The sequence below is a fragment of the Lepidochelys kempii genome, chromosome 3 (assembly GCF_965140285.1).
Source record: "Lepidochelys kempii isolate rLepKem1 chromosome 3, rLepKem1.hap1, whole genome shotgun sequence".
NCBI lineage: Eukaryota > Metazoa > Chordata > Testudines > Cheloniidae > Lepidochelys > Lepidochelys kempii.
The window spans coordinates 110,839,036-110,854,322 of NC_136382.1; the positions used below are offsets into that span (position 1 = coordinate 110,839,036).

Below are 15,287 nucleotides of genomic sequence, written 5' to 3' on the forward strand. Positions count from 1 at the left end.
GCCTCGGATTTTGACTGGGGCATGCACCTCGGCAACCTCCAGACCCAGGGTCCCTGGAGGAGATGATGTTACACATAAATGTCAAAAAATTCAGAGCGGTCCGCTTGGCATAGAGTCTTCCTACCTCACCTGTCAGGCAAGGTGATGAGAGTCCTGACTGACAGCACGGCCTCGATGTTCTACATCAACAGCAAGGGGGAGCATGTTCGTTGACTCTCTGTCAAGCAGCACTTGTTTCTGGGACTTCTGCACCAACCACAAAATCCATCTGGAAGCTTGTCACCTCCCTCGCATCAAGAACAGGCTAGTGGATCACCTCAGCAGGGACTTCTCCTCTCACCACAAGTGGTTGTTACACCCAGAGGTAGCCTGCATGATCTTCCAGAGGTGCAGAACTCCTCTTGTAGACCTGTTTACCACCAGGCCAAATAGGAAATACCACCGGTTTTGTTCATTGCCAGGCCTGGGCAAGGACTCCCTCTCTGATGCCTTCCTCCAGTCACGGTCAGGGAACCTGATGTACGCGTTCCCTCCGATTCCTCTCAACAGCAGGGTCCTAGCAAAGATCAAGAGAGACAAGGCACAGGTTATCACGATCGCCCCGGCATGGCCATGCCAGCACTAGTTCGGCATGCTCGTGAACTGATCACAGCCCCTCCCTAACCCCTGCCCAACCAACTGAACCTGCTGTCACAGGACCATGGTCAGCTCCTGCACCCCAACCTCATGTCCCTCCACCTCTCGGCATGGATGCTGTGTGGCTGAACCTAGAGGAGCAGACCTGCTCAGATGAGGTCCAACAGATCCTTCTGAGAAGCAGGAAGCCCTCAACCAGACTGACTTACCTGGCCAAGTGGATAAGGTTTTCCCAGGGGGCATCCGAGCATAGCATCTGTCCCTTGCGCTCTTCCGTACAGTGTATCTGGCACACTCTTCCATTAGAGTGCATCTAGCAGCCATCTCCACTTTTCACCCACCTATCCAGGGCCAGATGGTGTTTTCTCATGACCTGACAGTCACATTGTTGAGAGGCCTCAAGAGACTCTTCCTGCAGGTATGGACTCTGGTCCCACAGTGGGATCTTAACTTGGTCCTCTCCAGGCTCCTGGGCCTGCCCTTTGAGCCGCTGGACTCCTGCTCCCTTTCCCACCTTTCATGGAAGGTCTCTGTCTTGGTGGCGGTGACATTGGCGAGGTGAGTCTCTGAGATTAAATCCCTGACCTCAGAACTGCTGTACAAGGTATTCTACAAAGACAAGATCCAGCTGAGGCCTCACCTGGCCTTCCTGCCGAAGGTGGTGTCTACCTTCCGTATGAACCAGGACATCTTCCTCCCGGTGTTCTGTCCTAAGCTGCACAAGACCAGTGAGGTGAGGCGGCAGCATGCCTTGGACATCTGAATGGCCTTGGCTTTTTACCTAGAGCATACCTAGAGTTTTTCACCTAGAGCCTTTCTGTAAGTTGACTCACCTCTTCATCGCTACAGCAGACAGGACGAAGGGCCTTCTGGTGTCCTCACAGAGGATTTCCATACAGACCTGTTACAACCTGGCGGCAATCCCGCCGCCAGTTGTCAAAGCCCATTCGACTAGAGCTCAGGCATCCTCTTCGGCCTTTCTGGCACACATCCTTATTGAGGACATCTGTAGAGTGGCAACATGGTCCTCTGTCTACACGTTCACGGCACGTTATGCCATTATTCAGCAGGCCAGAGACGATGCTGGGTTCAGCAGAGCTGTGTTGCAATCTACATGTCCTTGAACTCCTCCCCGCCTCCAGGGGTACTACTTTGGAGTCACCTAATATGGAATGGACATGAGCAAGCACTCGACAAAGAAAAGACAGTTACCTTTCCTGTAACTGGTGTTCTTCGAGATGTGTTGCTCATGTCTATTCCATGACCCGCTCTCCTTCCCCACTGTCAGAACTTCTGGCAAGAAGGAACTGAGGCTGGGGAGAGCTGGCGGCGGTGCCCCTTGTACCATGCCATGCGGGTGCCACTCCAGAGTGTGCCAGAGCTGGTCTCCTATGGATATTGCTACGGGAAAAACTTCCGGCGCTGGTGCATGTGGCGAGCACACACACCTAATACGGAATGGACATGAGCAACATGTCTCAAAGAACACCAGTTACAGAAAAGCTAACTGTCTTTTCTTTTAAAAATAAAAACAAGGAGTCCTTGTGGCACCTTAGAGACTAACAAATTTATTTTCTTTTATATTTCCAGTGCAGATAAATGGCTCTTATGTCCATCCGTTACCTTCCACCATCCACCCTGCCCACACCCACCATCTGTGCCAGGGGCTTGCTGATGTGTGTAGTAGGGGAGCCCCTGTTCTGATTGTCTTCATAAGCTCTGTTGAGGCATGTCTCTGCTCTTGTAGAAACTGATCCACCACTTTGTGTTTGTTTATGTAGCAACTGGTAGTATGTGTTTCTGTCTAACCAGAGGTGGTCAACAATAGGAAGACAAGTTAATTACTAAAGCTTATTCACTGAACTGTACTGTACTCCTCAAAGGAGCATAGAAACAGTAGCATGGGCATCATAGATGAATCATGTGAACAGGAATGCAAAGACAATAAATTCATAGTGGCTTGTTCAACATAACATAGCATTTTTCAAATACAAGAATCACAACCATTTTGAAAGAAACATTATTTTTGACCTTCTAAGTGAACATACTAACCAGTGTCCCTTTTTAAATGAAATCAGGGCTGAAATTTTGATTGGAGGTTCTGAATAGCCCAAAATATTTTTGTTGTAAAATTAGAAATCAGTTTGGATTTGCTACTTAAGTGTCGGAGAGGTAAGATTGGAGATGGAGATTTGGCTAGGTCTGTGAAATACATAGTTCAAATGTCAACCCAATCTATTATCTATGAACATCTTACCTAATCTCCCATTCTTACAAGATCAGCCCTTTGCAACTGTGCAGAGTCTAGTTGATTTTAAGGTGTCTACACATTTGCAGGGATCTGCCTGCATGTATGAACATGAAGGATCAGAACCACAGATACTCTCATGAATATATGAAGGTTGTTGGAGTTTGATGGCGCTGCTGCATAATTCAGGTTCCAGTACTGCAGTGCAAATTCATTCCCGTAATACCCCTTTCATAAGGTCTGTTCTCAGCATGATGAGAAATTTAATATCATCTAGCTCTTCAAAGCAGAACAAGTATCATTGTCCCTCTTTTACATGGGTGAAACTGAGGCACAGAATAGCAAAGTGAGTTGCCCAAAGCCACACGGCAGTTCAGTGGCAGTGCCAGGCAGAGTTACTGTGCCATGTTCACTGGCACAGGGAGTAATTTACTTGCCCTCTGAAGGAACAGAGATATACATGTTTTTGCAGTCCATGATTTCTGTCAAGTATAGACTCTCCCCCAAAGATTTCATTTTTTCAGCTGTTCATCTGATTTTTTGAAGGCGTATAATTATAAGTTTCACAGCATCCCAAGTGAACATCAACACTCAGTGCATTCCCAATGTCTGTCGTATGTGTAGCAGCCATTTTTAGATGCAGCACCACCCACTTGGGGGTGTGTTTAAAAGCCCACTGGGAAGGGATGGCCTATGTTGAAGAGAGTTTGGAAGAATTAAACCTTTAAGGGATTTCATACTTGTTTCCCCTGAAAAAGGAAGTTTTTGTTTGTATCTGTAACAGGTTTCTGTAATAATCTTTGTTGTTTGATCTCATTGAGATTTCCAGGGCTCTTTCATTCATTTACATTTGTCTATTTCTACATTCATACACAGATGTTAGAAAACAGTGGCTGATCATACTGGAGCTTCTTTCAATGTCAGTCAGTGCTGTTGCATTTTATTTTAATGAAGGCTGTGGCGTGCTTGGTTTGATGGACTACAGTAATGTCTTTTGGGGAAGATGTGAGATCAGTGAATATACTCCATTTCATCTGGAGGGTTGGGAAATGAGGAACTTGCCATCTACTTTTACTTTAATTTTTTTTCTCCCCAGTGGTAGTATCTACTGCAGAGTATAACATGTATCCTGCCCTCTCATGTATACTGTACCATATATCGCAAAAGCTAGTGTACAGTAGTTGAACTGGAAAAAGATTTTAGTGATTGCTGTAGTAGTCAGTAAAATTAGGTCTAACTTGCAGAAATACACTGTGAATGTTTCTAACTAGAATATAGCCTAAAGCACTGCAGGGTGAGTGGATCTCATTGGATATGTACATGAAATTCCCGCTGTATTTTATTTTAAAGAGCTAAGGGGCAAGTGAGTGTGATGAAGCTTGAGATCACATACTTTTTGCCTGTTAAGATTTGGGAGTGCATTTGTAAATGTTGTATAGTGGAGGAAGAAGAGAGTAGCGGTAGTCACCTTAAATGACATCTGAAAATGTAGGGGACTTCATTTCTGGAGCCACATATAGACAGGTGTCAGGTGGGGAAGATTTTCAAAGGCATAAAGGACAGTGAGGAACCTAACTGCTATTTGTATTATTTATTAATATTTATAATAGCAATGTCAATGAGATTTGAGTTCTTTGCTCCTTCGGCTCTTTTGAAAGTGCCAGCCAGAAAGGTCAAGTCACCTGCTTTGGGGGTTGCTGGTCTGAAGGCTTTAGGCATAGGATTAGGATTCAGAAGATTTAGTTCCCACATTGGCTTGCTATGTGGTCTTGAACAACCCACTTAATATCTATAACTCACATTTCCCCAGTTATAAAATAGGGATAATGATAGTTATTTACCTATATGTTTTGAGGATTAATGGTGGTAAAGTGCTATCCAATTGCAAAGTACTATTAAGGCTAGTTGGGGGTGGAAATAAAGCTCCGTGTCTCTTGGCTCCTAGCAGTGTGCTCAGTCCTCTAGACAGCCTGGGCTTGAGTTACTTCCTCCTTTGGCAACTCCTTGAAATTTCACAACTACAAATTTTCATGGAAATGTGGCTCTTTTTTCTGCAAACATCCAGATAGTGGGAAATTTTCTATTTAGAAGAAAATGTTGCAAAATAGTTCCAATGTTGCCATCTTGATAACTGGCAAATTTCATCAGAGGTGTGGTGGGAGGGAAGCTCATAACAAATATATCCCTTCTGCTCTGGTTACAGAACTAACATACCTGAGTTTTTCTCTCTGTTTTTCCAGGACATCCAGGCTGAGATTGATGCCCACAATGACATCTTCAAGAGCATTGATGGAAACAGACAGAAAATGGTAAAAGCCTTGGGAAACTCGGAGGAAGCGGCACTGCTCCAGCACCGTCTTGATGACATGAACCAGCGCTGGAATGACCTGAAAGCAAAGTCAGCTGGCATCAGGTTAGTAACAGAAGCATCAAAATAAGAATGGGACAATGTCTGGCTTTCATTGTTGTTCTAAAATATTGCTGTATTCTCTTGTTTAAAAGACTTTTGGGCTCAGATATAAGAACTCTGGGCACTTGCTAACCATGGAGGTTTAACTACTTAGGTAACTCTCTTCAGTGGTGTACAAACTGGCAGGTTACAGCTGCACATGCTATTAAGGTCTTCTGAAAGTGGGCCTGATTCTCCTATCTCAGTGTTGCAAATCAGAAGGTCTCTGTAGAGTTACATCTGGTGTGAAGAGAATCTATATTTTTAACTGAAGTTAGTACTTTTATACGGTTCATATCCTGGGTATGTGGATTTGTATTTTTGTGTGTGTGTTGTGGAAGATCTTTGCAGATGATGATTTATGAAAAATTGTTTAAAAGTGAGTAGATAGGCAAAAGGAGTGTTCATTTATTTTATTTTGAACCTAATAGTGGAAAAAAAAACCCTGCCTTTTTAAATGTTCACAGATTCATAGATTCCAAGGCCAGAAGGGACCATTTTGATAATCTAGTCTGACTTCCTATATAATATAGGCCATAGAACTTCCCCCAAATAATTCCCAAAGTATATCTTTTAGAACATCCAATCCAATGTTGTACAAGAGTCTCCATTAAAATCTTTAAAATATCGTTTTGTAAGAAGACAATATTATCTTATAGTTGTTGTAGGGAGTAAACTGAATCCTATATTAAAGTTAATTATTTGTAAATGCCTTTACAGAGGTTTTAATAGCTATTACTTTGCTATTGATTAAAGCAAACTATACTGTGTTCTATTCCAGTAATCTTAAGTATCCGTATTAATTCTCCAAAGGCCAGAAAATTCAATCGAATTGAATTTTGGCACAACAGTTTAAATTATAAACTAAGGGTACAAATGACTGCATCATTTAATTTTAGACTCCTCTTAGCCGTATTGCTGAACTGTCACACAGACAAGCCCAAGGGGCAGCCTCTGCTCAGCCCACAGCCAGAATAGCATATTTTGGAATTTAAGGGCTCCAACAGAGTTTGGAAGGGAGCTTGCAGAGACTGACCTGCTTTGTGATTAGTTGAAGCAAGTTTCTTTAAACTTGGACTTCCATGAGCTTCACTCACCGAATAAATCACCAAAAGAGGGAGATTAAAAGCCGTTCGTATGTTACAGTTTAATCAACAGCTGAAGAGTTCCAGCAATTACAGCTGAGTTACTTGACCTTTCCTGGGGATTAATGATCATTTGAGAGAAATTAATGGTCCAAATTGCCCTCGAGCCATTTACCCCAGTCAGTCATTAATTCCGAGGCAAGAGGCTGTGCACAAAACTGTGATTGCTATTTTAAAAGGAAGGTTTGTGGAAATACTTTCTTTTTTGATATAAAGCTATTTTAAATTTCTGTGTATACATGGAACACGCTGTCCACAGGACATCATTAATGTTAGCAGTGTGGATGTGATTACTGTTGACATCCACTATGCTGCTGAACAGCATGTCACTCTGAATATGAACTACAACTAAAAACAGTCTGGAAAGAGTTTGTTGACAAACTGGAGTAACATATACAGAACAGATTAATCTTTTCTAATATCCATTGAAACTGAAATGTTTGTGATTCTGCCTATTCAGCCCCATGCTTCACTTATAGTTCTATTGTCTAAATCGAAGAATAAAATAATAATGAAAAAATCTGAGAGGGACAGAAATGATAAATATTGTTTGTGTGAAGACTGTTTCTCTCTAATTGTTTGCATTTTATGCTTCTGTTTCCTTGCTGTGCCTGGATTGAGAGGTGAACTATAAGTGAAATGTAGAATAGGTCTGGGAAGAACCACAAATCGAATTTATAGGCTAATATTGATGTTTGAAAAGTCTGATTTTGCTGTGATTTTGTGTTCTGTTTTTGTACTGTGCCCAGATTAGGATTATTCCATTTCTTTTACAGAATAAAATTTCCAATCATGCGCACTTTCATATCTGGGCTTTAGTCCTTATTGAAATAGGCACTCTTGAGTATAATTCACCCTGCAAATGGCTAGCACAAGTCCCATGCACCACTTAAATCCAGTTTAAACCCTTAATATCAAACTGAAGTGAGACTCCAATGGAACATCGAGCCTAGTGCTAGCCCTGTTTACAGGAGTGGATTTTATCCAGAATGATTAGTTTCCGTGCTTGTTGCCATGTGCAAAGAGTGCTATAGTTTGGAAAGGCTGCCAGCATTTAGAGGTGTACTTTCAGATACAATCCAGAAGCTACTGCAAAATTTACATTTCTGGCAATTGTGGCCTTGCCCACAATCTCAGATACCTGGATTGCATCTCTCTTCTTGCTAATACCAGAGGAATTTTAAGAGTTGACCACACTTATTCCACTTTCACTCCTGATTCTCTGCTGTCTACAACATGAACAGAGCAGCAGCTCAGCATTTTCCTGTCTTCTACATTAGAGGCCTGTCTTTTAAAGCAGAATTTTGGGGCATCAGTGATTGGTGTTTTTTCCTCTTCTGCCCTTTTTGTATAGGGGACAAAAGGTTTTTTGTGGGGTGAGAGGAGGAAGTGTGGGAGAGGAAGAGTGATTCCCTGAATGAGACCACCCACTGAACTTCTTTCCTCCATTTGTTCCATTGTCCCCCAGTGTGATGGAGTTATCCAAACAGAGCAAGCCAAAAGGCCAAGAGGTGCTCCAGCTGTGAGAAGAATCTCTCAGGGTTCGTAGAAAGGGAGTTCTTTCACAGTTGCTCTCAGCCTGCAGAGTCTCACTCTAGTCTGGCTTGCTTTTTGTGGCCTCTGCCTTCCTCCCTTCCAGCCAAGAATCTGATAGGGACATCTCCAGAAGGAATATCAGCCTAGTTCAATGCTTGGGATCCAGCAGGCACATCCTTCCTCACCAACCTGCGATGCTTTTGGAATAAATCCCCCACTGACTGCTCCCCCACCTCCAAATCCCTTGACCCAGTCCACTTCAAATGGCCTTCTCAGGGAAGTTCTCTTGTATGAATCCAGTGACCGGGGCACAGAAAGTCAAAGCTTTCCTTGCAGAGAAAAGCACTATCTAGAGTGGGAAGCACTATCTAGAGTGGGACCAGTCTCCAAACAGGGACAAAAATCTTTTCTCCATGAGGTACAAAAGAAAAGCAAAAAGTCTCCAAAACTCAAGATGCCTTCCAGACCCACATAGTTTCCCCCTAGTTCTAGCTCTTCCCCTACTGATGCCTGTGTCACAAATACAATGAGATTACAAAATGGATTCACTGAACCTTGTGGCTGAAACCCAAACCTGACGATGTTTTTTCCATTGCTGCTTAGCACATACCCTGAGCAGAATTCCATCAAAAACCTAATTCTTCCTTTGTAGATTTGAGCATGTGTCCACTCATCTACGGCAGCTATATATCACACTTCTATAAGGAATAATATTGAAAATAAAAGCAGGAATGTTGGGTTAAAATAAACCATGATACTCACATTAAGTGTGCATTTCTTTTATACCTCTTTACAATGTTTCTGGTGAGATACTTACTCATTTTCATTCCTAAGCAGTACTTTTATACTACTTTAATGGCTTTTTCTGAACATCTGGGTTCCACCAGACTTTGAAACCATATGCTGGTAATATTCTAACACTGTCATTAATCTGGCACACAAATGGACACTCATTAATGATAAATAATAGTGAATTTAATCTCGTATTGTATACCACAAAATTCACATTAATGCCAAATGAGTTCATTTATGATTAATGTTATTGCAGGGAATGTTAAATTAACAGTGAAACACTGTTAAAGTGTCCTTTAAATATCTGACTAGTGACATATTTTTTCCTTCCAAAGTTTCAATTCATTTTGCATATGGGAAGTCTGCTAAATAACTGGGACAGAATTGTAAAACCTCAGGCAACACCAGCTTTTAGAGGTGAGAGCAACTTAGATGGATAGGTTGGTTCTTTTTAAATCTAATTGTTATTTGACCTAAAAATCTCCACAAATGTCTCATTTCAGTACAAGTAAATCAACTGCGGTTAGAGAGATTTCTTTTATTTAATAAAAGGCCAGTCTGTTGGTTCAACAGCAAAGCAGTGAACTCAACATGTGGTCCTCTTTCCTAAAAGGTGCAAAAGAGAACAATAACATATGCGGTAGAAAGCATAATACCATTTCCATCTACTGTAAGGAGGGCTGGTGCAATGCACTGATTAAGGGGAAGGCGGAGTGTTGAGAATCCTAGGAGTTCCCTGAGTTTATTATTTTTAAGAGGGGCTTATGGTCAAAAAGTTTAAATTAAAATATGTAAATACAAACTGTGCACATGAATCTCTTCATATTGCTTTGAAACACAGCCACCTTTGGGGTGAAATATTTTGAATAGATACTGTTGAAGTTTGTAGGCACAGTGCAGTATCTTGATATAAGGGGACATAATCTTTATTAGATTTAAAAGAGCGGACTCTGAAAATGTATTGTTTGGCAGTGATTTTGCATGTGGTTTATTGGATGGCAGTGGATACTTATTTACGAGATTCTCTTGAGTTAGCAGTCCTGGGGTTTCAGACCTTTCTGCTGAAACTAGGGTTTTGCCATTCAACAGAATTTGCTGGAGGCACTCTGTCTCTGCCCTCTGTGTGACTCCTCCCACTGAAGTCCCTTGGTTCCCTCTCTACCTTAAAGCTGGGTTCAGGCCTTAATAGGTTCAAGTGTGCCACTTACTTTTCTGTTGGCTTTCTCCCTTTTGAATTAGAAGATTCTGTGGAGCAAGGCAGTGTGTGGATTCCAACATCATGCTCTGTACTCCGTTGCAGTACCTCATTTCACAAGTCCGTGTGGGGCAGCAAGCTGGCTGTATGTTCAATCTCAGCATATAGACAGCTGGCTTGAATTCAGCATTAAGAGAGACGAATGGTGGGGAGGCTGGAAGCTTAGGAGCACCAATTTAGGAAATCACCTGCTTAAGTGCATGTCTGTTAGGAAAACATTTAAGTACTTGCTAAAAACAAAATAGGTGCTTAAGTGCTTTCATGGATTAGGGTGAAGAGAGAACAGATTCCTCTCCCTATATCCTCCTAGCTCAACCTTCCTGGAGACACCTTGCCTCTACAAATTAATCTTGCTTCCATCTAATCCCAATGACAAGTGCTTCCCAATTCATCCACCTCGTATCCCTCCCTCACTTCAGAACCACACACCCCTCCTAAGTATCACAACCCCACCAAAATGATCCTCTTGAAGTAGACCTTCCAGCATATTTCATATGCACCTCCAAGTAGTGCCAGATTAATAACGGTCAGTATTGGGCATTCATTGGAACTGCTATTTAAGATGACAGCACAGAAGAAGGCAGGTAAAGTAGTGTTGCATTGAAAGAGTTAAGGTCTGAGTAACAGCTAAAATGGATTAAAAAAATTGAAATAGCAGGTATTTAAAAAAAAAAGACAGAAACCAAATATATATAATACTGCTTGTTGATAACAAAAAAGCAGAGACCATGGAGCTAGCAGCAAGTTACATTGAAAAGGATTTAATTCTGCTCTGTAACCTGGCTGACATGTGGCAAGTGAAATTATTGTTAACAAGTATAAGTAATTTATATGTTGGGTTCAAAATTAATTGACAAAAGCACAGAATGACCGGAATTAAAGTAGAACAGAGGGACATTACTACAATTGTCTAGACGTTGTAGGGAGGGCAGCTAGAGAACAGAAAATACTAGGTATATTGATGGTACAGTAGAAAGGCAGTGGCATGAGATTACACAACTGCCTGTTAAGTATTTAATCTTGGTTGAAGGTCCCATGTCAGGATAGCTTGGAATGGAGCAGAGGGAGAAATAAAGGAAACAGGAATGTCTACCATTATCAAGAGAGGTTTCAGAGTATGCATCCGATGAAGTGAGCTGTAGCTCACGAAAGCTTATGCTCAAAAAAATTGGTTAGTCTCTAAGGTGCCACAAGTACTCCTTTTCTTATTATCAAGAGAAATTACAGTGAGGGCATGCTTTTTAATTGCATTACTGCACAATACTGCAGAAACGAATCACTGACTCAGGCTTAATGTAGTAAATAGCCTGTGCCACCACTGTGTTTTCAGTAGGGCTGTTGATTAATTGTAATTAACTCGCGCGATTTAACTCAAAAAATTAATCGTGATAAATTGCGGTTTTAATTGCACTGTTAAACAATAGAATACCAATTTATATTTATTAAATATTTTGGATGTTTTTCTACATTTTTAAATATAAATTTTTCAATTACAACAGAGAATACAAAGTGTTCAGTGCTCACTTCATATTATTTTTATTACAGATATTTGCACGGTAAAAATAACAAACAAAAGAAATAGTATTTTTCAATTCGCCTCATACAAGTACCATAGTGCAATCTCTTTATGAATGAAACTGCAGCTTACAAATGTAGCTTTTTTTGGGTACCTAACTGCACTCAAAAAGAAAAAACAATGTAAAACTTTAGAACCTACATGTCCACTCAGTCCTACTTCTTGTTCAGCCAATCGCTAAGAGAAATACGTTTGTTTATATTTATGGGAGATAATGCTGCCCACGTCTTATTTACAATGTCACCTGAAAGTAAGAACAGACATTCACATGGCACTTTTGTAGCCAGCATCGCAAGGTATTTACATGCCAGATATGCTAAACATTCGTATGCTCCTTCATGCTTTGGCCACCATTCCAGAGGACATGCTTCCATGCTGATGACTCTCGTTAAAAAAAGTGTTAATTAAACTTGTGACTGAACTCCCTGGGGGAGTGTTTTACCCGCATTCTGCCATATATTTCATATTATAGCAGTCTCAGATGATGACCCAGCATGATGTTCGTTTTAAGAACACTTTCACTGCAGATTTGAAGGTACCAATGTGAGATTTCTAAAAATAGCTACAGCACTCACCCCAAGGTTTAAGAATCTGAAGTGCCTTCCAAAATCTGAGTGGGACGGGGTGTGGAGCATGCTTTCAGAAATTTTAAAAGAGCAACGCTATGATGCAGAAACTACAGAACCCAAACCACCAAAAAAGAAAATCAGCCTTCTGCTGGTGGCATCTAACTCAGATGATGAAAGTGAACATGCGTCGGTCTGCACTGATTTGGATCGTTATTGAGCAGAACCCATCATCATAGAATCATAGAATATCAGGGTTGGAAGGGACCCCAGAAGGTCATCTAGTCCAACCCCCTGCTCAAAGCAGGACCAATTCCCAGTTAAATCATCCCAGCCAGGGCTTTGTCAAGCCTGACCTTAAAAGAGAGAACAGATCAGCATGGACGCATGTCCTCACAAATGATGATTAAAGCATGAAGGGACATATGAATCTTTAGTGCATCTGGCATGTAAATGTCTTGCAACGCTGGCTACAACGGTGCCATGTGAATGCCTGTTCTCAATTTCAGGTGACATTGTAAACAAGAAGCAGGCAGCATTATCTCCTGCAAATGTAAACAGACTTGTTTGTGTGAGTAACTGGCTCAAGAATCAAGAAGTAAGTGCATGTGGACTTGTAGGCTCTAAAGTTGTACATTGTTTTATTTTTGAATGGAGTAATTTTTTGTACATAATTCTACATTTGTAAGTTCAACTTTCATTATAAAGAGATTGCACTACAGTACTTAAGTGAATTGAAAAATACTATTTTTTATTTTTACAGTGTAAATATTGATATTAAAAATATAAAGTGTGTAATTCTGTAATTGAAATCAATATATTTGAAAATGTGGAAAACATCCAAAATATTTATATAAATGGTATTCTATTATTGTTTAACAGCACGATTAATCATGGTTAATTTTTTTAATTGCTTAACAGCCCTACTTTTCAGCCATTCATAATTACTTAGTTCTGATGATTGCTGATTGCTGGTGTACATCATTTCTTTCAGCCTTGGAGATTTGGGCTCTTGGCATCAAAGATTTAAGTTTGCCTCAAAAGTTCAGAAATAGTGTATTTTGGTGCAAAGATTAGATGTATGTAATTTGTACACTACAAGTTCAGATTCATAACAGAGAGTGGGGATTTTCTTTCATCCCTCTCAGATATGCACTCTGCATTGTTTGAGGCAGATTCACACATCAGACAGACATTCGTCCACATTCTGTTCTCTCTCAGACTAATTTGCTTTTGCAGTGCAAAATGATTTAAAGTGGTGACTTTTAATGCACATTCAAGCAGTTATTTTGCATGTAGGTGTTAGGGACGTGTTCCTGTTCTAACAGGGACAAGTTTCTTCAAATAAAATGTAGTAGATTTTGGATATAGGGCAAGCCTCTGAGTAGGACACTGTTTTATCTTTTTGCAGGGCCCACTTGGAGGCAAGTGCAGAAAAATGGAACAGGCTGCTGACATCACTGGAAGAGCTAATCAAATGGCTGAATGTGAAAGATGAAGAGCTGAAAAAGCAGATGCCCATTGGAGGGGATGTTTCAACTTTACAGCAACAGTATGACCACTGTAAAGTGAGTTGGCTGCATTTAGAAACTAAATATATTAAAATAAAGGAATAAGCAGAAATAGATTTGAATTTCCCCTAATGATAAATCTTGAGAAGTGTACCTTTTTAAACCATGGCCACATTTTCTTACCAGATCAGAGTAATTTAGAAACTCTATTTAAAATTACATCAGAATGGTTTCTGATTTATATATTTTTACTGAAGAAAAACTTGGTCCATTTCCTGGTGTTCTTCATCTTCTAACAGGTAAGTCTATCATTCTGTGAGCAGAACTGATCAAGACCCTATAAAAATAAGAACTAAGCAAGAACTGTAAAACAATGTTGACTCTAAATTTAGTAGAATTATCTTAAAGGTTCTCCACATACTGTTAAATGGCCAGTATTGTTTTTTTCTGTTTAGTGGATAGTTTTGTTTTCAAAGACTCAGAACTGCTTACAAGCACAAAAAGAAAACTAGTTAGGCCTCACATTTTGTCATCTAGCTTTTCTGTGTTGTTTAGTGAATCCTAAAATATCTTGGTGTACATTAAAATATACACATACAAAAGCCTCAAAGTACAGTAAATATACTTATTAAACCAAATGTATCCTGGTAGTGAGCATTATAACTTTAATCATAATGTATATAACTTGTCAAATTGAGTAGTTCTGCACAATAACACACTGGTTTCTTTTCTATGACTGTTTAGTGGGGATGTAAATATTTTTCACATTCAATTTTTTGACCAAAAGAAAGATGCTCTGCCTTAGTAAGGTTTTTTGAGGGGCTTAGAGCTGCTAACTCCTAATAGGAAAATTAAAAAAAAATCTTTTTTGGTACCCTATGTATCTCTTCATGCATTCATTTTTAATAAAGGTATTTCCTTAAATACAGGATCTTTGTTTCATAACAGTTCATCTTCTCTGCCCGCACCACCTGGCCAAAAAAAGAAATAGAAATAAAATAATCATGCTGTTGCAGGAGCAACTTATGTGAATACTTTATGGTGATCAAACAGAGGGTTTTTTAAGATCAGATAGACAATAAAAGACTGGAGCAGATAAATATATATTTTAAAGTCTGTCAAACAGGTGTTAACTGTCTTCAAATGAACTTTAGCACATACTGTATGCTAGTACTACATGGAAAGCAAACCTTTAATATAACATTTAAAGATCTTAAATGCTTCACAAAAATGGGTGTTCTACCCAAAGATAGGAAAACTGAGGAACAAAGAAGTTAAGTGACTCATCCTAGGTACTAGTGAGATAGTGGCAACATGAAGGAGAAAACATCAAGACTCCATATTCCCTATCCTCTGCTTAAGGAGTAACTCTTTCACATTATGGGAGAGGGTGAAGCTAGGTATAGATTATGGAACACACCAAGTATATCTTTATAGAGATGCGGTTTTGGAGCATCCTTACCAATTGTTACACAATTGTTCATTTTCCAGAATTTAAATAATCTATTTAAAATGACAACAAAACCCCATTGTGGGCCAAATACTGTTTTTAAATGCAGATGTGCAGCTTCTG

General features: G+C 40.2%; 1 protein-coding gene across 9 annotated transcripts in view; it reads left to right on the forward strand.

Moving 5' to 3' along the window:
• UTRN (utrophin) overlaps positions 1 to 15,287 on the forward strand; it is a 587,274-nt gene that overhangs the window by 375,149 nt on the left and 196,838 nt on the right. For all 9 annotated transcript variants that reach the window (XM_073337527.2, XM_073337525.2, XM_073337526.2 and 6 more), the window contains 2 exons: positions 5,125 to 5,297; positions 13,615 to 13,771. In XM_073337527.2, coding sequence (XP_073193628.2) covers positions 5,125 to 5,297; positions 13,615 to 13,771 — 330 coding nt within the window. The remainder of the gene's footprint in view (positions 1 to 5,124; positions 5,298 to 13,614; positions 13,772 to 15,287) is intronic.